This window comes from Podarcis tiliguerta, assembly GCF_965153285.1.
Source record: "Podarcis tiliguerta genome assembly, chromosome: 5".
Classification (NCBI taxonomy): Eukaryota; Metazoa; Chordata; class Lepidosauria; order Squamata; family Lacertidae; genus Podarcis; species Podarcis tiliguerta.
The window spans coordinates 54,779,487-54,804,325 of record NC_139538.1 but is presented as its reverse complement, the minus strand read 5'-3'; the positions used below and the strand labels follow the sequence as shown (position 1 = coordinate 54,804,325).

Genomic DNA, 24,839 nt, shown 5'->3' with positions numbered 1-24,839 from the left:
CTTGAAGGGACTGCTTCTCTCAAATGACCCTACCCATCCACTCAAGTCTTGAGTAAGCTGTGCTCTGTGCCCAACCATCATCAGAGGCATGATTGACATGGCCTCTGTTGTGAGGTTGCTCCCTCTTCCGTGATATTTAGATACAAGGCTAAAATACTATTACTTCAGTCTGTTTATAGTCTTGTCTGACTCTTAAATTGACTGTGCATTATCTGCTGTGTCCTTTGGTTAACTTTCTGCAGTTTCTAGTTCACTGTGTGAACTGTTTTATAGTGATGTTACTTCTAGCCACCCTGAACATATCATTACAGGCCGGACACAAAGGACATAAATATTATAGTAAATTAAAGTGATAAAATAAATATATCAGCATAAAAACAGGCAGTGCTTCTGTAGGCCCTGTCTCCATTTTAAAGACTGAAGCAGCGCTTGTGGGCAGCATTGCATGAGTTTAGTGTTTGACATTTGGGATATTTGGGATGCCTCTGCAGGGCTGGACAAAGCCTGGAAAAGGAGCTGGCATTTCTGCTATCTATTTGTCTCTATGTGTGTGTCCATAGTTGAGGTGAGGGTCAATAAGAAATGATATATCCTTCATAGTTTAAATGACAGAAGTTGTAGCCGTAATAGGAAAAAGCCCCATGGGGAAATGATGGATTAAGAAGGCAAGCTTAACATTCCACACTAGAAAAAGTTCTCAAATTTTATTTGTTTTATCCATTATTAAGGGACTTCTAAACAAATAAAACACGGCTTCAGTCTAACCTGTCAAAATATATGCTTCAGTTATTAGGCTTTTGCTCAACGGAGCACTCATATTTCAGAAACACTGGAAGATCAAAGAGCTGAATCAAGGAAAACCCACTGCTCTCTTCCACATCATTTACTATGAGCATGGTACATGAGGATTTGCTTATTGCAACAAGTGCCTAACCTGGACTTGCAATAATTTTTCTTGCATGCTCATCTACAGCAGATACATATAAACTGTAGTGCTGAAAGCATCAGTAAGGCAGGATATTCACTTGAAAAAAAATAACACAATTGAAAGTTACAAGTGTTATGCCTTTCCATACTACAGGTTTCCAGAAGGAAGCTACACAAACAATGGGTGACTTCCAATTGTGCCCATCTGAGAGCAAAACAGACTTACACTTACACAACAGGACTCAACTTCCCTCTCTGCCCCTGTAGCCCTCAACATGCCCATCATATCTGCTTGGGAGCGTTGGGGGACCCTCTGGAGCAGATGGGGGCAGGGGTCTGTAGGGGAGGGGGAAGAGAAAGGGAAAATATGCTTGCACAATGCTGGCTACCACCCAATATGTGAGGTTATATTTCAATGGTTGGTCATCTGGATCTAACACTGTTATGTGAAATCATCTTTTACATGGGCATCCTTTTTAGATGGGCTCTGCATTGCCTTTTGGACCTGGATGGTGGAATTCAGCTTCGACACAGGTGCTGTTAGCATACCAGGCTGATTATATACAAGCTCTCAGGCAGGGCTCTTAGTACATTTTGCAGCAAGAGTAATCTAGGTGAACAGAAAAAGGGAGTGGTCACCAAGCAGTAGCAGTCCTTTGCTGTGGCAGTAGTGGAGGGGGGGGGGGACAGAAAAAGGCAGCCTGTCTTGGCAGGAAGTGCCTATAAGCTAAAGAAATACATCTTCCAAAGGGTAATAAAGCTTTTATATTTGCAGCTACGGAACTCAAGTGTTTAACAGAGTGGGACAGATGCTGTCAGCTGTAGCTAAATTCTACACAGCTGAACAGAGACTGCAGACCATCAGGGTGCTGGCTAAGCTCTTGGTTCTCTGGTTCACTGCTTGGCTTCATCCCCAAATGGATTAAAACTAGGGATGTGCTGCTGATCATTACCAGTTAAGGATTTTTACAAGGGCTATAATAGGCATGGGCAACATTCTCAGCATTTAGGGTCTATATGAGAAATGTACCCAGGTGCTAGGAGACACCTGATCATTCATGTATTTGATTGTGATACAGCTTTCATCTGATTTAAAAAAAACAAAACAATGGCAAGTGTCAATTGAGAGTTGGTGTACCTTTAGCACTTTCTTTAAAAAGAGAGAATCTTTGCATGTTTGCCTTTGCTTTGAAACTGCAACCCACAAATATGCAAAAGCGTATGAGTTAGTTTTTAAGAAACTTTTCTCTGAGCCCATCCCTGTACTCAAAGCTGTCCACCCTAAGGTTGCAAAGTCCATGATATGAAGGCGTTTAAGCAGCATGTTTCCAAATGCATTTTATTTTCCAAGTCTGCTCAGGGAGTCCATGGAATAATTTAAGATTAGATGGCTCAGCCATCCTTGGCTCTTAGTTCTACATTCAGAATACTGAAGGGTTTCTGGAAGGCAATTAAGTGCCTCCCCTCGTCCAGCTTGCAGCTTTAGTCATGGTGATTAGTAACTCACATGCTGGAATTGCAATCTGCACTGTGAGCACAGCATGTTGCAAAGTAAACTAAACCAAAATACAGAGTGACATATAATGAGATTAGAGAGATGAAAAACTCCAAGTATGTTTGTGATAATTAAAATTATAATCATAGCAACATGCCATAATATTTAAATAGTTCCTGTATGATATGGAAAACCATGGTAAAAGCAATTACATGGAAACACAGAGTACGGGTAGTTGATGGAAACAAATGAAAAATCTGAATTTTTCCTAACGCTCTTCCCAAGTACCAGCACCGCCATAGTCAATATGCATAGTTAACATAAGAAGAGCCTGCTGAATCAGGCCAATGGCCCATCTAGTCCAGCATCCTGATCTCACAGTGGTCACCCAGATGCCTGTGAGAAGCATGCAAGAAGGACCCGAGTGCATCAGCACTCTCCCCTCCCAGGGTTTCCCGCAACTGGCATTCAGAGGCATACTGCCCCAACAGTGGAGACAGAACATAGACCTCATGGATAGTGGTCACTCATAGCCTTATCCTTCACAAACCTATCTAAACTTCTTTTCAGGCTGTCCAAGTTGGCAGCCATCACTGCCTCTTGTGGGAGTGAATTCCATAGTTTAACTATATGTTTTGTGAGCAGGTACTTTCTTTTGTCTGCCCTGAGTCTCCCGACATTCAACTTCTTTGAATGTCCCTGAGTTAGAGTGTTGTGATGAGAAAGGGAGAGAAACCTTTCTCTATCGGCTTTGTCAATGCCATGTATCATTTTATATACGTACCTCCATTGTATACCTCTCTTATTGTATACCTTTTCTCTAAATGGAAAAAGCTCCAATGCAACCTTTCTTCATAAGGGAGTTGTTTCATCCCCTTGAGGACATTTAAAAAATACACATATCACAAACTGATTTGAAATTGCAGAAAATTGGGGCAGGGGGACAGAAACTGGGAGAAACTGACGTTAGCAAATTTGTCTATTTCGGCCTGGAATATAGAGTACAGTGGTACCTCTGGTTACGTGCTTAATTCATTCCGGAGGTCTGTTCTTAACCTGAAACTGTTCTTAACCTGAAGCACCACTTTAGCTAATGGGGCCTCCTGCTGCTGCCGCGCCGCCGGAGCCCGATTTCTGTACTCATCCTGAAGCAAAGTTCTTAACCCGAGGTATTATTTCTGAGTTAGCGGAGTCTGTAACCTGAAGTGTATGTAACCTGTAGCATATGTAACCCGAGGTACCACTGTAAACTAAAATGCCCTTCACTATATTAAGTTTTGTGTCATATGGAATACGTTTTATTCACATAACAAGAAATAAAAAGATCAACAACTCTATAGCTCCAGGAATGACAGGAGAATAATTTTTTTAAAAAACTTTGGATGAAAAGGGATTTGGCCTAAGACAACAAGCAGTTCTTTTAAAAGAGTAATTTAGAGATGACATTGACCAGACCAATGCAACAAAAATGGATTAATGTATATGTTCCATACATGTACTCTTAAGGCATTCTAATTCTAAAAAAATCTCCAGATGACTTCCCCCACATCCCCCACTAGTGCATTTTACAAAGAACTGTTCATTCCCATGTCAAACAACTTTCAAGCTGCCCACTGCCCTGATTCCTTACAAATTACAGAGCTGAATCATCCAGCCCCATTTTTATGTAATCAACTCTAAAAACTCTGCAGAGGGCACAATCATGGGCATCTTCTAAGGAGGCCTATGTCAAACCTAGTGAAGTTGGATGAAGCTCTGAGTAAATAAAAATGCCGTATCTCTTGGGCCCTGCTCTGCTGTAAAACCTAACAAAATATTGTTTCAGCTTCCAAAAATATAGAAACCCACACACCACGCAAATGTTTAAACCCCCGTGGTTTGTTGCAGTAGCAGCAGTAGCCATGCACATGGCTTTCTACAATGTCTAAGCTCATAGAAACCCTCTCAGTTTTAAAACAGTGGTGCATAGGATTTCCCTCCCATCATTTTTTAAATATTTAAAAGCAGCTGCAGGAAGCTTTAATCTAGAGCAGAAGAAGGGGACCTTTTCTCCTTGGGTCATTTCCCCCAAGCAGTTTTAGCCTCAAGCCGGGGGGAGGGGGGCATGAAGACCTGCATATTCCCTCCCCCAGGATATTTGAGGAAACAATATTGAGCAGAGAAATGGTCGGCATGCATACACGAATGCCTCTAAAAACATTCCCAGAATGCCCCCGAACTTCACACCTCTAGACTATACTTGGAGTTTCCTAAACTAATTATGGACTGACAACCTTTACTGCCCGAGTATTAATTCAATGTTGAACTGGTCACAGATTCTCTTTGCTACCCAGAGGAAAAAGTTGTTCTATCTATCAACAGAATGGAAAGATTGATGCATTCCAGATCTCGGCCTTTGCTGGAAAATTATCCAGGTGAAGTGCCAAGGTTGTAGCAAATTAGGGAGATATGTATGCAAACCAAAGAACATTTTCCTTTAAGATCAGGTGGGAGACAGTTTAGTTCTCACTGAGTTACCAATTGCACTTAATTTTATTTCACACCTCTGATGCACTCCACCACCAATTTCAGGCTTAGCCAATAAATATAATTATAAAATCCTACTGCAGGGCTAGCCAATGTAGAGCCTTACAAAATGCTTTGGATTCTAACTCACATCAGCCCAGCCAGCATGGCCAACGGCAATGGGTGAAGAGAGCTGTACGACACAAGATCTAGAGGGCAAGATCTAGAGTTTGCCAGCCCTGCCCGCACACTCTTTCCTCTGAATCTGGACATAGGTTACTGGGTGAGTCTTAAGAAATGCAGCACTCACTTCTGTAAACTGTGCAAACTGGCTCACCGAGTGAGGGTCAAACTACAAGTGACATTATTCCCATGGCCAACCTGGCCACTTTTATTTCCACATGCTGATGTTAACCTTTGAAGCAGGCATCAGGACACCTAGGTCCACAGGTCAAATAGGGCCATTGGAACCTCTCTAGGCCTCACCCCTCATCATCCCTGCTCTGCATCCTCCTCAAGTGCCTTTGCCTTGCTGGAATGTATTCTTAAAAGTGGCATAACATCTCTTATGCATTTGTATAGATGAAAGCTCCAGTTCCAGCTTGAAGTGGTATAGTCTAGACACAGGTCTGTTATATCAGTGGAAAGACCAACTTACCACATTGGAAATGGGGACAGAGAAGTCCAATGCCTTATATTTACAAAAGCAAACAAGCCATAAAGGAGAACAGCTCTCACACCTAACTTTACAAATTCAGCAAGGAGATTAAAATTTGGAAGAAACATACTTTACAAAAGACGATGGAAGACCATTTGACTTGCCGCGAAGTGTAGCGAGTTCTTTTGACCAGCCCCACATGGGTGAATGAAATTTTTCATCCAGTTAGGAGAAAGATGCAACATCAATTCCCATTCCACACATTTTCCCATCCATGTATGTTCAATAAGCGTAAAGAAGGCTGCCCGTTGTGGTAATTGCCTGGGTGATATGGGTACTTAATATGCCAGTGCTGCATTATCTGTCAGGACTTGCCAACAACTAGCACGGGAATTAACTTAAGTCATTCAAGCAACCCAAATCATTCTGAGTAAATCTAATGGAGATGTCCCAATCTGGCATCTCAAGCAGTCCATTTATCACTCCTTGTGTCATTTATCCCTTATTATTCCTGTGCTGATCTTTACAGGTGTGTAGTGAAAATGCACAAAGAGCAGCACAGGAACAAGGATGGAGAAATGACATATGATACCAATGATAATAAGGAAAAACAAAGCATTACAAGGAGCAATGTTGCAGATTATTCTAAGGGAAAGGCTGACAAAAAGATGAGTCTATAAGCAAGGACAACCCCGCTGTCTGTGCAGTGCCGTCTCTACTTTCCCTCCAGCAAGACTAAATGTGAGGAATGGAATGAGAGCATGCAGGATAGCCATCTATTCAGATGACTATGCGAGTTCCTAGTTGAGATTTTTGACATAACCTGTCAGTGTTAAAGTTCTCTCCTACTCTTCCCTCAAATTCCGAGTTCAGGGGATTTATGGGTTAGCAGTGTAGGTGTAGGTGATAAAAAGTGGATGTCATGAGAGCCAAGAAAGCTTGCAAAACAATAGACCTGATTGATGAAATCTGGGTGGGTGTGAAGGCAAGGAATGTTTTCCTGAGGAAGAGAGAAAGTAGGTATGCAAGGCCACTGAAAACAATGCCCCGTTGGTGCCAAAAGGTCCAATACCAGCCTTGTACCGGTGGAGGAAATTCCAGGTGGAAAAACCACACAGCAGTCTTTGGCATAGCAAAACCTGTGCCTTTGTCACAGCTGTCACAGAAGTCAGTAAGTTCAGGCAGTTAATGGATTCTGTCAGCCAGCAAACAGAAACTGTGAGTCACTGGTCAACATCCATCAACTAACCCTTTGGAAGCTCAGCATCATAAATGTGCATAGGAATTAAACAGAAGGTAAGAGAAGATTTGACCGTTACAATGTTAACAGAGATAGAAGCTGCCTTGAAACATTCTGCATGAGCCAGAATTCAGAGGTGGAACCTTTTCTGGAACAAGCAAAGTCTGGACTATGGCCCTTGAGGAATGCACTTTGTTACAATGCACAATTTTGTATTTGGTTAACTGCACCAAATCCATCCACAATAGGGTTTCTGGTTCTGGTCTGCTTCCAAAGCTAGTCCTTCTCCAAATAGACTCACTGAAGTTAATGGACATGACTTACCTAGGCCTGTTAATTTTAATAGGTTTACTCTGAGTAGAATTTAGTTGTCTACAATCCAAAGGCTACATTACCTCCCCTACATAGCATGGCGTTTTTACAGAAAATAGGACAGAGCAAGGCGACTGTGACTCACTTGCTATGTATGCAGTGCTATTTTAGCTGTTACCAAGTGGACTGTTTGTCCTATTGCCTCTAAAGTTGATCCACTGAATTGGGCTAACAGATGGGAGATGTCCAGAGTGATATAAACTGGCTACAGTACAAAGAATAAGCAACACATCCAATTACTCCTCTAATGTCTTGATACGGTCCTCTGGTTATCTCTAGACTAATCAAGGAATAGGAGGAACAAGCAGAGAATTAGGCTGAATAATTTCTGATGCCTTGTTTTGTTAAATGCAATTTTAAGTTTTATTTATTTTGCTTCCTATCTTCTCCAAACTCTTTAATTACTTAAATTGGACAGTGAGCTCACCAGGAAACAGGAATGTGCATGGGTTCTGGGTTTATTGGAGGGTGTGTGTGTGTGCAGGTTTGACCTATCTTTAATGAAATACAGTAGACTATAAATAAAACAATACTGAAGTGGAGAGAGTGCATTAATTTGCTTTGTAAAACACAATTGGTTTTGACATCACATGGAAGATAGGGCAAGCTTGTTTTCTGCAGCTCCAGATGGTAGGACCTGAACCAATGGATTCAAATGACAAGAATTCCAACTAAACTTTATGAAGACCTTTCTGAAAAGCTGTTTGACAGTGGAACAGACTATATTAGAAGGTGGTGGACTCTCCTTCATTGGAGGATTCTCAACAGGTTGAATGGCCATCTGTCATGGATTCTGTAAATGTGATTGTCTTCCAACTCTACAACTCTTATTATCTGATTCTATGGATTTCTTATGAGTTTGGGAACCAGAGTGGCAAGGATGTTGTTCTTGAACTGACCTGTTCTTGAATTATACCATTTAAAGCAGACCATATTGCGGATAATTCCTGACATTTCTCTTAATCATATGAAAAGCAGGAGCAGGGCATTTGCTGCAGAAAGGGTAAGTGGTTGTTGATAGGGGTACTTGTTGAAACTTGGGGTACCTTCCAGTCCTATAATTCTATGATTCATGGTACAGAGCTCCAGCACTTATTTCTTCCCCAATTTTTTTTCATTAAAAGCACACACAAAGAACTGAACAAATTTGGTACATGGGTGTATAATATCCAGACAATTTAAATAGCTTAAAACAATAATTCAAGATATATAACAAGAGGACTTCCGGGGCGGAATGATGGCAGACTAGTTATTGACGGTCGGCAAAGATAATTATGTGGTGACTAAAGATAAAGATATATATATTGCTTACTAAAACTTTATTTTGAGTTAAGAGAGGTCAGGGATCAACCTCACCTGCTCGGAAGAAGGCATTCATCACAACAGAGACAAGGAAGTTTTTGGTTGCGAAGGAATATCTTGAGCAAGTTACCTTTATTGGGCCCATGCACCTCCTTCTTTTAATTATTTTTCAGACTAGATGCAAGTACAAATTGGATTTTTTATCTGCCAGTTAATTAGCACTCAGAAAACTAATGGACTGCTGGAGGACGAAAAAGCACCAATTAATAGGCTAAAAATAAACCAAAAGGCTTATCTCAATTACTGGTAAATACAAAATATTGCATTATCCTAGAGGCTCAAGGCATGTTAAAGCTCCCTCTCCCTCTCCCTTTGCCTTTCTCTCTGTACACTCTGAAGCACCTGCTATGTGATGCCTTTATCCCATTAGGGCCTAAAGGTGAAATCAGCAGATCCACTCCTTGTTGTTGAGTTTAAAACCACTCATTTGGGAAAGGGACAGTTCTGTAAACTAGACTAGCTTTACTGCAATTCTTCGAAGACTCAAATTGGTTACTGCGATGTGAAGCACAAAGGTGAACTGTTAAGAACCCACTAGTAGGAAGATAGGAAGCTGCCTTATACCAAGTCTGACCATTGGCCCATTTAGGATTCAGGATTGCCTACAGCAGGGATGAGGAACCTGCAGCCCTTCTGATGTTGCTGGATTACACCTCCCATCATCCCTGGTCATGGACTATGCTGGTTAGAGCCAATGAGAGTTGGAGTCCAACAACTTCGGAAGGGCCATAGATACTCTACCTCATTCTACACTGACTGGCAGTGGCTCCCCAGGATTTCAGACAGCTGTTTCTCCCAGTCCCACCTTGAGATACAGAGATTGAATCTGGAACTTTCTGCATGCAAAGATGATGCTCTGACTTACAGCCCATCTTAAAGTCAGATTGGTCTCCGATGTAAGGCCAGGCCAGAAATTTGTTGTTATTAATTTGCATTAATTTCACATTTTTGTGCTGGTGTTTCATTGCTCTCCATTTCGGAGCTATACTGGGCTCACCTCTTAAAGAGGGAATACACAACAAGACCCTTCTGAAAAATCTGTCTTATTTTCTTGAACAACTTGCCATCAACTGCAAATATTCATTTGCCACTACTTTCTCTCTCATTTCTAGGTCATTAGTGCATTTTAAAGAAGGAACAGATCCTTGGAGAATCCCACTATTTAGTTATTTCCACTGTACAGACTGCCCATTTATGCTTACCATCTGTTGCCTAATCTCTTAACCAGCTGCTAATCCACTAAAGGGCATTTCCTTTGATGCCAGGGCAATTTCTCATTTTTAGAGAGTCTTTGATGAGGGCCCTTGTCAAAGACTGTATCAACTCTATCTCCATTATCCACATGTTTGTGACATCCTTCGGTGAGATTTGCAAGCCATGGCTTCCCTTTCCAAAATCTTTGCTGACTCTGTCTTAATATACAGTGTTTATCCTTGCAGTTAATCAGTCTGTTTGCAAATACAATTCCAGCTTATTGGTCCAACATAATACTGATAGAAAGTAAATAGGAAGCAGCATGGCCCAAACTGTCCTTGGTCTAGTTTTGGTACATGTTCCTCTCCCCCCCACCCCCGGCATTTGTCAATGATTTATTTTGACCTTTTGGCAGGGTGTGGGTGTGTCTGGATAATAAACTATTTGCTATCTGACAGGCAGAAGTTCAACAAATGGATATTTTCTATGTCTGTACTTATACTACCATACTAGTATATTATTACCAATAGTGTAAGTCAACAGTCAATAGTGTGATACTGGATTTCTGACTCACACAAGAAACATCCCTTGTATGTCCTTTCTTTATTAACAACAGTAGTAACCCTCTCTCTTCAACTTCAAAACAGGTGTACTGGTGTGCTATGCAATTTTGTTGTGTGGCCCACTTGTAAAGCAAACATGGAATTCTTCTTTTTTAATAATCCAAACACTTATGTTTAGATCTCTCAATTCAGCACCTCTAAGAATGCCTGAAATCGTTCATTTTGTGTGTGTGTATCACACAAAAGGGAAAGTATATAAGGCACTGATTGTGAAAAGAGAAATCATGTGAAATCTGCAGCTGGCCTTCCAACATTTACATTTCTGTCCAGACCACATCGTTTGGTTAAATCGCTAACCTGAAAATGAGGGGTTTCAGTGGAAATGCTGACAGATCCTAAACTTTTGTGGCACAGGAACCCTCAAGGCCACTTTGAACTAAGGTCAGGTTTGGAAGGAAAATGAAAGTCAGGGGTGGCTAGACACAAATATATCATTACAGGCTCCCCTAGCATCTACTGTTGTATACAATAACAGCTAGTAAGGTTGATAGTAGCCTTTAGTGGTCGATAGTTCTGGAATTTGGCCTACAAACATACTAGCTTCTGCTTTTCCATCAACAGCTCATGTTTGTCTGAAATGCTCCACCCCAGTTCACATCTTCCTCTTGCTTAATGCACAGGGTGATACCTGCCTGAGCCTTAGAAACTCCTTGGGTCTGCTCTCTCCCACCACAGCATTTTCTTCTTGAAAACTAAATGGGCTTATGTATGTCATTGTCAAGCTACAGTAAGACCCATACTGACGTTGCCACAAGGTAGGGGGAGAACAGGTAGGGGGAAATTAAGTCTGTTTCTGACAAATCAAGGCAATGCTGAATCTGGGAACAGATTTATTCATTCCACTCACACACACACACACACACACACCCCAGTAGTGTACTCACATGCATTATTTTGCCTAATGCAAAGGTGGAAACATTTTGGCAAGTGCACCACACACTAAATTAGGCTGGGCTCCTATGTACACGTAGCTTACAGAGCAACCGCCCCCTTGAGCACAATGGGCCTTACTTCTGAAAAAATATGCTTAGAAATGCACTGTTAGTATGTGTGCTACAGTACACCTTACTTTGGGGTGGTTTTTATTTCTAGTATACTGAATGGAGGACCAGTCTGTAGCGTAAAGCTGGAAAGGAGAATATACCTGACTATGATAAACAGACCCATGGAGCACTTTGCTTCTGTCAAGGTGTGCCACAAACCCCTGCTACCTGTGTCACAAGCTATAGTCTTCTGTCCTACTCCTTGCAGGTAAAAAATAACATATGTAGGCCTACCAGATAGTGACTGAAAACCCTTCTCTACCTTGGCAGTTCCAGACAGACATCAAAACAAGGTGGGCCTTCACATGTGACAAAGTTCAGGCTTGGTGGCATTAATTGTTCAGCTTGACCAAGACAATCAACCAAACTACTCAAGCTAACCGAGCGGGGGGCGAGGGAGAGACATTTTGAGTAGATAGGAAACTGTAGCCTTACAGATAACCCGCAAGAGCGGAAAGATTAAGTGTTCATAAAAGTGTCTCTCTCCAAAAGCTTTATTCAAAGCATCTCTCTTCAGAGGGTTAAATGGCTTCTGCAGGGTCAAATTCTTTACTTCTTTCATTGACTTCTATTGACTATTGCCCTTATTTTCCATTATTAAAATGAAATCTTCATTGAAAACACTTGGCCTTGGAACATGAAATCAAACAATTTGAGCTGGCTCCCAGACAACCTCAGACTGCTGATATTGTAAAGTAACCATTGGCAAAGCGCAGAACTGAAAGAATGAGAATAATGAACTCATTCAGAACAGCCGAGTAGGTCAAAAAGAGTTAGAACGTGTAAGGAGACTTGCAAACCCGAGAAAGCTGCTGGGAAGCAATACTTTGAGCACAGATTTGAAGGGTGTAAATGTGTAGTAACCCTGGGGACATCAGTGCAGTGGGGCTGTAATGAAGCCAGACTAAACAGAGGCCAGGATCTGGCCTAAGTATGGATTAGAACATTTAAAAATGTTGAAGTGGAATGAAATAATGGCACAGTCCCTATAAAAAGAAGAAAATAATGGGAATCAGCAGGAATTCAGTTGTTTCTTTAGATGCAGGATAAATAAACAATTCTGTTATTAAGCAACCTTGACAGAGAAAGACAGAATTATCAACTGAATCAGTCTCTCTGATTAGCAGTTATAGAGGAGGAAAGCCTTGGGGTAATATTGCACACACAGACACACAGACACAGACACAGACACAGACACACACACACACACACACTGACTTCACCATTGCTTCTTATAAATCCTTCTCACATAAATTAACTGGCCTCCAGATTTCAATGTCTCAATGTGCACTTGACAAAGGCGTATTACTTATAGAGATCTGCACAGCAACTGACTGTAACATTTTCTTATTTGGAATCAGGCAGAGAGCCACATGACTGTGGACTCACTAAAGCTATTCCATTACTAAACGATTCTTGCTTGTTAAAAGTTGTCGTATAGAATGTGCAGACTGGACAAACCATTATATTCTTCATCTGGGAATGGGCTGTTCTCCTGAATGCATGGACTGCTTCCAAGTAGCTGATGTAGCTTGTGGAGCATATGCTAGGTAGATTTCAATCTCAGTAGGACACAGAACTGTGTGTATTCTGAACTACTGAGTGTGAAATTATTTGTGTGTGTGTGTGTGTGTGTGTGTGTGTGTGTACACAGAGACTGCCAGGTTACTTGGAGAGTTAGCTAGATGAAAGAGTAGGGATGTAGGTGTTTAACAGACAAAAAAATTGTGTCGAGACCCTTATCTTACATGAATCTGGCTTACTGCCTTTTGGATACTATAACTAGGACACCATTTTGTGATCATACAATTTTTTAAGAGTCTCAAAATGGACTGCATATAAGCATTGTCAGCCAGCCACCTGCTTATCAATTGTTTTCTATTTTGCTTCATTATTTCTTGATTATTTTACATGTCCTTAAATGAGGCTTGAGAGTTTCCAAGTTTGACTAATCCAGGCCCAGGTTTATGGGAACGTGAAGAAGGCATGCAAGTGTGATTTACAAGTCCCCTTTCCTATTACACAAAATCTTGCAAAAGATTTTAAGCATACCTAATAATGTTTTTCTTCCCTATCCCTCTGTTTTGTTTTGTTTTGAAAACCTGCAGTTGAAAAGCACAGGTCCTAAAAAGGGAGACTGCTGTGTTGTGTTTTGTTTTTTAAATCAGATGGCAATGATGAATACAACATGAAAACATTTAATAGTTCTCATTAAAGGCATTGGTGGAGAAAAGACTTGATTAATGAACAGTACGCCATGGTTATAAATAAGCTGCACTTTGCTTGTAACACAGCTGGTCAAGAAAATTAATGTTTTGTTTTCCGTAACCTTTGTACTCTCCCTTCCTCTGCTACTATGGCAAAGCTTAATACATATTAAGTCGATCTTTCTCAGAAACAGACAACACAACCTTGCCCAGATTTCAGATAGAAAGAAAGCAGACAACAAGAATTCATAGGCATTTGTTTTTGCCAAAGTTGAAAGCCACATCCTCTCTGTGTACTAGTGCATCTCCCCATTTCAGAAATTAACTTACTGCCCAGATTTCTTTGTGTCAGCAAAGCACCTTCTGCAAAATATACCAGGAAAGTATACTTAAATACATATTTAGCACCGACACCATTCAGAAACCCATTCATCAGTAGGCTAAAAATAATCTAAGAACTGTTGCTTCACCAAATAGTTGGTCTGCATCCCCCCTCCACTGCTTCTATTACATTACCTAATCCTAAACCATCTCACTCGCCCAGTCGAATAGTATTCCCATCAGAACAATAACTTTCTGCACAAGGTGTGCCCTGTTCGATTCAACTAAGGAGAGGGGTCACAGAAATTATACTTAAAGCCAGGTGAAGAAAAATGTATTTGCAAAATGTGCAGTTTGGAGGAATATTATTCTTGCCTACGAAAGGAACAAAATCTGATGGGTCTGCAGCCAACTATTGTATGCTTCTTTTGTTGACTGAGCTGCTTCATACAGAGGTCAGCTGAGGGGTGGAACAGTCCTTGCAGCAAAGGAGAAGAGGGCAACAGAGCACAGGAGAAAGCAGTAAAGAGGCACTGCAACACAAAGGTCGCAATTAACTAGCGCGTTAGGAGCTTTCTAAGAAAAGAAGGAGGACCCCAAACCCAAGAGAAATATTTAATACAGAACTAATAATTGAAGTTTTTTAAAACTTACTATCCAAGGAATAACACCATTCACATTGGTAAAAAGTATGGATATTTTCTTCCTGATGGACACAAAAAAATAACAATCATTTCCATAGTGCACCCAAGTTCTCAGGCAGTGGGCCTAAAAACTGTTTATGCCAGGGGTTGTCAACCTGGTCCCTACCAGGCACTAGTGGGCGTGTCAGGATTCTAGGTGGGTGGTAGGGGGTTCTACCTTCCATCAAGCACTGGTGGGTGGTAAGGAAATTTTACCATAAAAAAAATGCATTAGTGGCCGGTAGGTATAAAAAGGTTGACTACCTCTGATTTAAGTAGTTAGGTATGTATAAAAACTTCTGGAACTAAGGATCTGACACTGCAGTGGCTGTTTGGTAGGAGAAAGACAAGTTTCAAAGAAACTGGGAAGTCTGTGACTGTTGGCAATAATCAGTAGCAGTGGTAGGGGAAGGGGAAGATAGTATTTTGGCATTAGAATGATTGCAAAGGCATCTCGCAAAAGAAGAAGGAAGGAAGGATGGATGGATGGATTCTGGGGGGGGGGGACCACCAAGGATTGAGGACTCGTGGATCCAACCACGGCAAACATGCACAAGTCCCCAGTTCACGTGGCATAAAGGAAGCATAAAAAGACAAACCATTAGCCATTTTAAGATCCTTTGATAAGGCTTGGTTGTAATGTCATGTAAGACTGCTTCATTGTAGTGGAGATTCAGTGTGGTGTAGTGGTTGGTGTTGGACTAAGATTCAGGAGACTCAAATCTCCACTGAGCCATGAAGCTATTTACTATCTCTCAGCCTAATCTTCCTCATAGGTTTGTTGTGAGGCTAAAACAGGGGAACCTTGAGCTCTCTAGGATAAGGGCGGGATATAAATGCATTAAATATGCAGAAAACAACTGAGAACACACTTTGGGTCTCTTTAATGTCGACACAATTTGCAATACAGAGTGCAAAGATCTCACAACTTCTGTTAATGCCTACCTCCTCTTGGTCCCCTAGAAAGGAATAACATCTTATTGAAACTTCTGCTACTGTAAAAAATCAGCATCACCAGTGGATTTACACCAGCTCAATATACAGATCCATCCTGGTTTCTGCCAGAAGCTCCTTCCAAAATTCAGCCATAGAACTTTATGAGGAGTAGCCAGTATAGTTAGTTTCATAACTTTGTAAGAACTGACCTGAAAGTTAAATTATTCCAGTGGCTTCAAAACTACTTGGGTTCTGTACTTCCCACAGGGCAACATTATTGATTATATTTCTGCATCATCCTGTAATAATGTTCTCCCTAAAATGAGATGCAGATGGAAGCTTTATGGTTATCCAGCTTTAATTAAAACATATTAGAGCAGCAGTCAGTACAGAAAGGCTAGCAAGTACACTGTAATTTGGGGGAAATGTCTTAAATCACTGCTGTAGCCTAACAGTTTTTGAGAGATCCTAGGGGTGGGCAAGATTTCCCTCTCACACATGACCAATGGTGGCTGGTGCCCAATTGGACTGGTGGGGTGGAAAGCAGGGAGACAAACTGTAGGTGGAGCCACAGTCAACAATAGGAAGAGCCACCCCTGACTGGAAGTGGGGCTGTCCCTTGGCAGACTGAGATTGGTGGGGCAGGGCATCCTTTGCCCCAATGGCCCAGTCTCCACTGTGCATGATAGGTGTGGATGACCTACTTGCTCACTCCTAACCCACATGACAATGTTATAGAAAGGGTGGTGTCCACTGTGTAAGAAAGGATTTAACCTGGATAGGTACCAAATTCTTCCTCTAGTATATGCCAAAAATGCAAAGTTCCTTGGATCAGAATTTGAATTTCTAACTTTAATTTGTTTATCCTAATGGTGTCCAAACCAAAGTTGGGCCTGTTCCTTCTAAACTAGGCAGCAAAGCTGGCCAACTTTACCATGGTTTGTTGTTGGGTTAGGAACCCTGGCTCATGAAGGCTGATCGCCAAAGAATTGATGCTTTTGAATTATGGTGCTGGAGGAGACTCTTGAGAGTCCCATGGACTGCAAGAAGATCAAACCTATCCATTCTTAAGGAAATAAGCCCTGAGTGCTCATTGTAAGGACAGATCCTGAAGCTGAGACTCCAGTATTTTGGCCACCTCATGAGAAGAGAAGACTCCCTGGAAAAGAACCTGATGTTGGGAAAGATGGAGGGCACAAGGAGAAGGGGACGACAGAGGACGAGATGGTTGGATAGTGTTCTCGAAGCTACCAGCATGAGTTTGACCCAAACTGCGGGAGGCAGTGGAAGACAGGAGTGGCTGGCGTGCTCTGGTCCATGGGGTCACGAAGAGTCGGACACGAACAAACAACAACAAGCTTTGCTCCTGGATTTGGGATGGCACATAAACTAAGCTTGATTACAACTTCCTGATTTGCTTCTTTCACTCATTGCATCGTAGCATGGGAGCGATTGAAATGTGTGCATGACTACCCTGTGTATTCCCAATAAGCCATACAAACCCAGCACCCTGGCTTACTGGGGACATGATAATGCAACCACTGCCTCCTAGAAACCCTTTTTAGATGACCCCACTTTGGCTCTGTGGCAGCTATCTAGTCCATTCTAGTTTCCTCTGCACAGGCCATACATCAAAGGAGTGCAAAGGAGTGTTGGAGTCACCCCCGCCCCCAAGTCAAGCAGTCCCATATGGATGAGGCAGGTCCATGTGGATGAGCTCTTGCCTTGATGATGATGATGATGATTTATTACTTATACCCCAACAAGAGATTAAAAATACATTAAAACATCGGTCATTAAAAACTTCCCTAAACAGGACTGCCTTCAGATGTCTTCTAAATGTCAGATAGTTGTTTATTTCTTTGACATCTGATGGGAGGGCATTCCACAGGGTGGGTGCCACTACCGAAAAGGCCCTTGACTCCCTGAAACCAAAGAGCAACAAGGTCCATTCTAGGGAAATACCCCTTCAGTCTCAAAGTAACGCCTCAGGGAGCTCACCAATGTGCATAATTTAATATAACCCCTAAAGCCACATTTCTGGAAAGTTTGGGTCCAGAGAAACTTTCTCTCCTATCCCACTTCCATACAGGTTTTGAAGAAGTGGTAATTTGCTACTTTGTTGTTAGGACAAAAATACTGTATATGGTTATAAAAATAAAAAATACCATCTGCTCCCAGCAACAATTTTATTTTAGTTTTAAAAATACCATTATTGTCATGTTCCCAATGCTGTTTTCAGTCAAGTCTTTTAAAATATTTATGTAAGAATGTAAGATTTATATAACTTTTTTGTATTAGTTTCCCCTTTTGCAGCAACCGTCCCTGCTGGTGTATTTCTGTCCAGAATAATATTTTTATAATATTGTCGTCACTAGGAGTTTAATAGGAACAGTGAGAGTGCTGTATGTGCAGTTTACTAGAAAATAGCAGTCCCTTTGGGGCATCACTTATCTAATTAGGAAAACAAAGGTGGATATATTTTGGTGGGCACACCCCCCCCCACACACACCCTCCCTCCCTTCTGGGAAGAGCTTGTCTTCTATCATTGGCTTTCAGCCCATACAACTGTAAGCAGGGTTTGGTTGTGTGTGTATTCAATATATAAACAAACTGGAGGGAAGGGAAGGAAGAAACCTCTTAGATAATAATCACAAAAATGGTCCTGAACTTTTTCAGCATGACTGCCAAAAAGAAAACTAAACTAATCTAGGGACGCTTGAGCAATTAAGCCTTTGTCAATTCTGATATGAAGTGACCTGATTCGCACCTCCCCAAACTAAGGGGCAAATAAGAATGTAGTTATTTACAGGCTTTTGCATTTCCAGATTGCTCCAACACATTTTTAACTCAAAACATGTATCCATCTTGGGTTTAGATTCCAAATGCCTCCATGGGTTCTAGAGGCACAGTACAGGGGATGTTTTTGGGGGATTGTTTAACTTCCTAAACCTATGTAACTTGGAAATTTACTGTCCCAGAAGGCATTGCTTCATTCATCTTCCTGTGCTGGGGTCTAAGATAGCCAGCATTTTTTACATGTCACTAATTAAGGTGAGTGCCACTCAAGTGCACACCACAGGAAACATGCTTTGGTATGGCCTTTAACCTCCTGAACTGGGTGCAGGTTCCAGTGCAGAATCAGAGAGGCAAGTGAGTGAGGTATTAAATTATTCTCCAGCCCAGGCATGTCACAAACCATCACTACATGTGTCGCTTGTGGCACCTATGCTTCAACTTGTTTCTTTGTGATTTAAGACAAAATTAAAAACTGACAGTCAAGTTGCATTTCTTCATACAGTAATTACACATTGTTTCAATTATTCAAGACCCACTCATTCACCATCTGGGATAGACATTCTGATAATCCCCTTTTTGTGAACTTTTTCTGCCACTATATAATGTGTTCAAGAAGAGAAAAAGGGAAAGAACACAGAAAACAAAGGATGAGTTCTGAGAGTTCCTGGTGTCTTATTCCTTCATTTATCAGGTTGCCAGATTTACCAGTTCCACTAAACTTATGCCTATCAGTTTGCTGTGCATGGAATGACTATTCTCTAGTCTCCAAGAGCAGGCAAACTTTTATGTGAGTGAAAACGTATAAGTTGTGGAACTAAGCAATAATGAAGATTTCAGAAACAATCCTAATGCAGGCATTGTGTATGTAACTATCTCTTACATATCTGTTACTTTCCCTATCACACTATTCACACCTTCCTGCCACAGGCAAGATTTAAGCACGATTTGTCTATGTACCAGAATCACTTTGTGTGTGTTCTCTGCTCTTTCTTGGGAAGCCTATTAAAATCATTGGCACTGAAGTGCATTCCCTGGCTGGCTAGTGACAGTGATGAAAGTTAAACAAAACAGGAAGTTGATGTTAACCATGCTAAAAGCAAGTCCATCTGAAGTTCAAAGAATGAAAGGAAGGGAAGGGTGGAGGATCTTCAAGGAAGTGGGAACCATACAGTCTTCCAAGAAAATCCAGAGCGCCAGCTAAGCAAAGCATCACCACATTTAAATAATAATAATAACAACAACAACAACACTAAAAGGATGCAGAGTTCCACTACATAGGGCTAAGTGGGAGGCATTTGGTTAGCATCATTCTAGTTTTGTTTCAAAGCCTTCCACTCTAAGCTTCTGCATGAGAAATGGCACCACCACCCTTTCTTTCTGAACAGCTGGTTTTCATGGGTTTCTAGCTTGGCACAGCTTCCTGACACCTTGGAGGCTCCTTGGAGGCAGCAAGCATATAAGGTAAAAAGAAAAAACGCAGGAGAAAATGAAACCACTCTTGTACCCATCTTCTTAAATTCACTTATGCTTGGCAATGGTTTTAAACTGGTAGCTTGACAGACAGCCGTTGCTGGCTTACACTGGAAGCTGCCTACTTTAGTATGCCAACATTCACTAACACATGTAGCTCCAAAAAAAGGCTTCTGTCACTTTCTTAGGATGCAATAATCTGTGGGGGGAAAATAATTGTAAACATTTTAGGGAGTGTTTCTACAGTAAGATCTAGTTACTGGTAAATATAAGATCTCTCCAGAAAGGCAGATTGTGACTTGATTCCCTTTGATCAGGTACATTTATATATTAGAAAAATAAAGCAGGCAATCTGCAGTATATAAAACATTCCTTCTAGCAACAATCACCTACAACAGAGGGAGGATACAATATATGGGCTGTATGTCAACTATCATACAGTTCAGTCTTCAAAGAAAAAGTTGAAGAAAGAAAGGGATCAGACAGAAAACAGACTCCCCTATAGCAGTGATGATGATACTGAATAATTGGAAGCCTTACAATGCACCGTCCTCAAGAGGCTGCTCTGTGTGCTCTGAAGGAATATTTGTCTAAACAATTTCATTTGGGTTAATGCAATTATTGCATGCAGGCTCTCAACAAGGAGACACACACAGAAGGATGCAAAAAAGTATAACAAGTACAACCTTTGACCATGTTCACATGCCAGTTGGACAGTTATGTCAATTTAATAAATCCTTTCTTTCCACTGAAGGTGGGCTTTGGAGGTAGGCAATAAGTGGGGAACCTGTGGTCCCTCCATTGTTGGAGGCAGTCTGTCTCTAAATACCAGTTGTTATGAACTGTAGATGGAGAGCTCAGGTTCAAGCTGTTGGGCTCAGGTTCTGCTTCAAATAATGATATTATTATCTGAATAATATTATCTGAATAAAACTATCTGTTGATGATGATGTTATTTATACACTGGCCATCTGGCTGGGTTTCCCCCATGGGCATTTGGTTGGCCACTGGGAGTTCAGAACATTTCCAGCAACTACATGCTAGCATTTAGACCACTCTCTCACAGCTTCTTTAACTATACGGTTAAAGAAGCTGTGACAGTTAAAGCTATGGTTAAGGCTGTATAGTTAAAGCTACGGTTTTCCCAGTAGTGATGTATGGAAGTGAGAGCTGGACCATAAAGTAGGCTGATCGCCGAAGAAATTATGCTTTTTAATTATGGTGCTGGAGGAGACTCTTGAGAGTCCTATGGACTGCAAGAAGATCAAACATATCCATTCTTAAGGAAATAAGCCCTGAGTGCTCACTGGAAGGACAGATCCTGAAGCTGAGACTCCAGTACTTTGGCCACCTCATGAGAAGAGAAGACTCCCTGGAAAAGAACCTGATGTTGGGAAAGATGGAGGGCACAAGGAGAAGGGGACGACAGAGGACGAGATGGTTGGACAGTGTTCTCGAAGCTACCAGCATGAGTTTGACCAAACTGCGGGAGGCAGTGGAAGACAGGAGTGCCTGGCGTGCTCTGGTCCATGGGGTCATGAAGAGTCGGACACAACTAAACGACTAAACAACAACAACAACAACTCACAGCTTCTGGCCATAGCCTGAAGGCAGTAGGTAGGGAACTGTGTCACCACTGCCAGGAAAATGCTATCCCTTTCCCTACCCCACCCCTTTTATTGTAAGTGGGCCCTTCCGTTCCCAAAGGAGAGTACATAGCTAGGTACGGAAGACAGGGGACCACTGAAGGCAGCTGCTTTATCTACAGTCCTTGAGAGATGTGGTGCAATATATTCTTGAAAGCTAAATTAATCCATGTGGAGAGAGAGTGTGTGTGTGATTCTTACAAAGGAGCAAGCCATGACTATTTAACATTGAGCCAATTCAGCACAACTGCTTTGTTGGAAACCCTCTAGCCATGTTTGCATTGGGAACACATGATCTCTAATGAGGAACATGTGTTCAGTAAAAATGATAAAACACCTGAGTTAGAAAGGCAGGAGCAACGAATGACCTTTCCCCGCATTTTGCTGCCTGGAAACTGTTTTACCGAAACTTATTGCTTGGAGAGTTAGAACGTGATAAAACAGGTGGGACTGGCACACTGCACGTTTCCATCAGCCCTCTGCCTTGTAAAGTCAAGGGCGGAATGGTGTGAAACGTCAGCGATCCATGCAAAACAAACAGCATTCTTAAACTTCAGCAAGATAGCCTGGCCTGATCCAAGGTCTGTTGAAATCTACAGGAACTTACCAGTGACATCAACAAAACTGAATCACATCGCTTCCACATAAAAATCTTTTCATGAATTTTGTAGTCACAATCTAAAATGCAGAGACACTGGGAAACTTTGGCTCAAGTCTGAATGTTTTATACAGAGGGTCCTGAAATGCGAATGGCTGCTTACCAGCCAAGAATACGTATATAAAAGGGAATGTCTGCAAAAGAATCAATGGCTGGGCAATGGCTGAACAAGATTTATTCCCTCTGTGGAATGCTACATCTTGATCTCCAATCGCTTTACCCAAACAAACATTTAACCCCAAAGCTGTTTATACATGTCACTAGCAATGCGAAGCCACTTATCACTGGTAATAATATTCTATACTGCTATAGTAATATCTTAAAGCAGGAACCACAGGATCAGGGTCACCTCAACCATGAATGGTTCTGTGCCACTTAATCACCTGGGCAAAGCACAGGACCCAAGTCCAGTCAAGTTATTTTGGCACCTGAGGCAGAAAATTATCACAAATGCCTCCCCTCCAGAACTAAAAACTCTGCAATAATAAATTAAATAACTAACAATTTCCTGCCATTTCACAACACTTCAAACCTGAGGCATAACCTTCACTTTGTCTGTCTAATAATAAGCAACTCTGCCCATCACTTCTTTTTCTTTCTTTCTTGTGAAATCACGGTCCTATTGCAGGGCCATATCCTTAGCTAGTAGCTTTGCCCTCAGAATAGTTAGGCCGGCATTAGACCTGCTCCAACATGGCACCTGAAGAGAAGACAGTGAGCTTGTAGCTGTACTGTAGGCTGGCTAACGACCAAAAATAATATTTGCATCTGACACAATATCCTCAGAACCAGAATGTCATGGATGCAGAGGAGCAGTGGGAGGTACTAGCTGGGGAACCTCCCCAGGGGAAGAAAGCTTAGATTTGCAGATTCACTTCCACAGCAACTAAGTCCACTTGCCTTACATACTTTCTGGACATTCATATGAAACGTCTACCTAACATTCAGCAATATCAATGAACTACTTGCTTTTTAAGTACCCTGCTCAGAAGGAGTGGGTTGCTATATATCAGGAGTGGAGATTTGCAGGCCAGAGCCTTAATTCCCTCACCAGGTGCCAACGTTGATGAGTGTACACGATTGCCCACCTGTCAATCACATGTCAGTTACCTGACATCGAAATGACATTAGGTGATCCATTTTCCTTAGCTGGAATGGTTTGAAATCAATCTTCTCTGGGCAGAGTTACAGTAACTTTGCAAGCACTGAATCTCAGCAGACTGGTGAAGATTGAAGCTTTCCAGGCTACACTAAAGAGTTCCTAATATAATAATCACTTGGGGGTACTTGAATTTTTATTAGTAGTCTCAGACAAAGGTTGTACACCCAGTTAATCTGCTTTTTAAGTGGTTTGTGCTTAGGAACTTTATAATAAGGATTTTTATTTGTTTATTTTTCAATTTTATTTTTGAGAATTTAACAAAGATTCAAGTCGGGTGGTTGGCCCTTTAAGAGTGGTTTGTACTCCCACAAAGAGGAGTGGAGTGTAGGAGAGGTGGACAGGAGGCAAAGGCTCAAATAGTTTCTCGCCCAGAACTCTCCTTGGTGCTGAGACAGTGGCCTGTCTTGCTCCCTTGCTGCAGTTGTGTCCTAAATTGTAGATCCTACAATGAGCAGGGTGTGGACTCGATGATGTCCAATGTACCTTTCATCTCTTTAATTGTATGTCCTGAATATCAGCATTAAAAGGTATATCCAGAAGTTCAGTTGTTCCCAGTAGCAAATGTCTATGGATTTCAAATCTCCTTTCCAAGTTACGTAGTTAATAGTCATCGCCATATCTGGTGATGGGGAATTCTAGAAGTTTAGTATGCATTTTATGAATTATTATTTCCCTTTTGTCTATTTTGAAACTATGGCCCAAACCATTTAATTGGTTGGCTCAGTACTCCTGAGCCCACTAATTGAAAAAAACTTTCTCATAATTCCCTCCCCAGAGACTTTGTTTCTAAATTACAAAATAAATAAATCTTGAAATTTGTCGTAAGAAGGCAGACTCAGCCTCTGGATTCTTTTAGCTGCAGTTTTCTGAACCTTTTACAGCTCTACGGTATCCTTTTTGAGGTGAGGTGGCCAAACCTGTGTGCAGTATTTTAAATGAGACAGCTCTGTGTATTTATCAGAGTCATTTTGGCACTTGCCATTTCTATTTTTAATCCCACCCCCACCACCAGAAACTCCCAACACAGTTAAGCTTTTTTTTGCTGCTGCTGCTGCTGCTGCTACACACTGAACAGTCCACTACAACCCTATTTCCTGTAGAGTCACAGCAAATTCAGTCTCTCACACACAATGGATTTCATGATGCTGAACCCAACAGACAAGAAAAAATGGCAATCATCTGGCATCTATGTTAACTGATCTACTGCGGATTCTTGACTTGTTTGAAACAACATCTGTTAATGTGCCAGATGTGGCACAGAGGGGCTTGTCAATGGCTTTGGAACTGTTTAGAGTGTGCTCTCAGAAGCAACTTTTCCCCTCCTGTTTATATATGTAGCAGGCAAAGGACACTCTTTTAAAAAGCTGGCCCTGAGTTGATTGTACTGTGTCAAGGTTAAATATACAAACTTTTTATTGTTATTTAAATGATCTTATGATAATGAGATATGAGGCTCAAGGAGCAACTCAGTTATGAGAATGCCTTCAAAATTTGGCTTCAACAAGAAGACCCCATTTGGATAATGGTCAATTTGTGCA

The 24,839-nt window shown here is 41.4% G+C and overlaps 1 protein-coding gene across 3 annotated transcripts in view; it reads right to left on the bottom strand.

Annotated features, from left to right (window-relative positions):
• The window catches only part of LHPP (phospholysine phosphohistidine inorganic pyrophosphate phosphatase), a 113,533-nt gene that overhangs the window by 13,326 nt on the left and 75,368 nt on the right, over positions 1–24,839 (bottom strand). Inside the window, exon 7 of one of the 3 annotated variants that reach the window (XM_083439756.1) lies at positions 1,138–1,263. The exons of the other annotated variants lie outside the window; for them this stretch is intronic. Coding sequence (XP_083295882.1) covers positions 1,170–1,263 — 94 coding nt within the window. The 3' untranslated portion in view covers positions 1,138–1,169. Of the gene's footprint in view, positions 1–1,137; positions 1,264–24,839 lie in introns of those variants that run through there. 3 annotated transcript variants of the gene reach the window in all.